Source organism: Pteropus vampyrus, unplaced genomic scaffold (genome assembly GCF_000151845.1).
Source record: "Pteropus vampyrus isolate Shadow unplaced genomic scaffold, Pvam_2.0 Scaffold14, whole genome shotgun sequence".
NCBI classification, from domain to species: Eukaryota; Metazoa; Chordata; class Mammalia; order Chiroptera; family Pteropodidae; genus Pteropus; species Pteropus vampyrus.
Genome location: NW_011888795.1, coordinates 9610557 through 9612007, shown reverse-complemented (window position 1 = coordinate 9612007; position 1451 = coordinate 9610557). Strand labels below are relative to the sequence as shown.

General features: G+C 65.9%; 2 protein-coding genes across 2 annotated transcripts in view; one reads left to right on the top strand and one right to left on the bottom strand.

Annotated features, from left to right (window-relative positions):
- Positions 1-1334, bottom strand: CAMK2N2 (calcium/calmodulin dependent protein kinase II inhibitor 2). Its single transcript, XM_011382418.1, has 2 exons — positions 1002-1334; positions 1-115 (listed from the first exon to the last, which is right to left on the bottom strand). Exons 1-2 carry the CDS (start codon positions 1168-1170, stop codon positions 45-47), a joined length of 240 nt encoding a protein of 79 aa, XP_011380720.1. The 5' UTR covers positions 1171-1334; the 3' UTR covers positions 1-44.
- Positions 1-1451, top strand: part of ECE2 (endothelin converting enzyme 2) — a 29528-nt gene that overhangs the window by 8117 nt on the left and 19960 nt on the right. The gene's annotated exons all lie outside the window — the stretch shown is intronic.

Sequence of the window (1451 nt, the reverse complement as noted above, 5' to 3'; positions counted from 1 at the left end):
CGCTGCGGGGCTGGGCCCCGAGCCCGCCGCCCGAGCCGGCGCGTCTACACTCCAGACGGTGGCTTCTCCCCCATCCCCTTCAGCACGTCGTCTATCCGGTCATCCTCGATCACCACTGCGCAGGGAGAAAGCGCGTCAGCCGCGCGGCCTCGGGGGGCGACGGAGAGAATGGGCCCCGCGTCCTTGCGCCTCGCTCACCTACTGCTCGTGGCTCAGTGACGCTCTTCGACCCCCGTGCCACAGTGCCCTCCCTATCCAAACTCTCTTGGCGGCCCAACCCACTGCTGAGCCCAGCTCTCACAGGCCCTCCTCCCGTCCCTGTGGAGGAACGCCCCCTCTTCCTAAGGCTCTAGCCGTTCAACCTTCCCGACCATACCCTCCCACCCCTGAGCTCTCCTCTGTCCGAGCTGATCAGAAACCTTTGGCTCATAGGATCCCCTTCTTCAACCCTCACTGCAACTGAATCCCGTCCTCAAACGGAATCTCCAGCTAGACCAACCCTCTCTTCAACATAATCCTCTTGGCGCTTGAACCCCTCTTCTGATCCTGGTACCAACAGAGCCCCTTCCCAAGCAAATAACGAGGACATCCGATCCCCCTGCTGCCCTGCCCTCTCTTCAATCGGACGTCCCTTCCCACCCGAAGGCTCTTCCCGTAGCATCCACCGACTCAGCGTTTGTTCTGAAGAAGCGGCCCGTCGCCCCACGTTCCCACTTCCAGGCAGCTCCAAATGCCCCGGCCGGCCCCTCCCCCTCGCCAGGTGCCAGGACTCTACTTCCAGAGGTGGCGAGCATCGAATCCGGGGCACTGCGTTCCCGGGAGAGGAGAAGAGAGGGGCAACACTGCAGCGGGGACCCTCCCCCCAAAAGCCCCGGCCAGCGAGCGGCTGGCTGCGCTGGTCTGCGGCAAGAGCTGCGGGCGCTTGGCGGGGAACCGCAGCCGGGGGGCGCCCGGCAGAGGGTTTCTGGGTCAGGCGGCGACTCCGGGCCCCGGCCGCGTACCTCTTTTGGCTCGGCCGATCTGGCCCAGCTTGGGGGGTCGCTTGGCTTGGTTGCCCGCAAAGAAGGAGTTGGTGTCCTGGAGGCGGCAGCTGAAGGAGAGGTCAGAGCCCTCGGGGTCAGCGCCGAAGCGGCCCATCTTGTCCTCACTGTAGGGCAGGATTTCGGACATGGCGGGCGCGGGCTGGGCGCGGGACTGCGGCGGGGCGCGGACGGCGGGCTAGCTTCTGGACCGGCCCTAGCTCAGCAGGAGAGCCGGCGGAAGGATGAAGTCATGCAGCATCCGGGGCTGCAGAGCCAAGCGGGGCCTCCTCCCCCGCGCCTCCGCCTCCCGGGCCGCTGATCTCGCTGACCTCTGCTGCTCCCCACTTTCGGACCAGACACTATGCCCAAGCCCGTTACGGCTGGTCCCTGAGGCATGCAACCTACGGCAATGGTTTCCACTTCCATCTC

What these genes read in the sequence shown, in the direction of transcription:
- CAMK2N2 (XM_011382418.1), bottom strand. Translation starts at nt 1,170, where the DNA reads ATGTCCGAAATCCTGCCCTACAGTGAGGACAAGATGGGCCGCTTCGGC. An exon ending in GATCGGCCGAGCCAAAAGAG is followed by an intron (nt 116 to 1,001) that starts GTACGCGGCCGG and finishes CTCCCTGCGCAG; the next exon opens with TGGTGATCGAGGATGACCGG.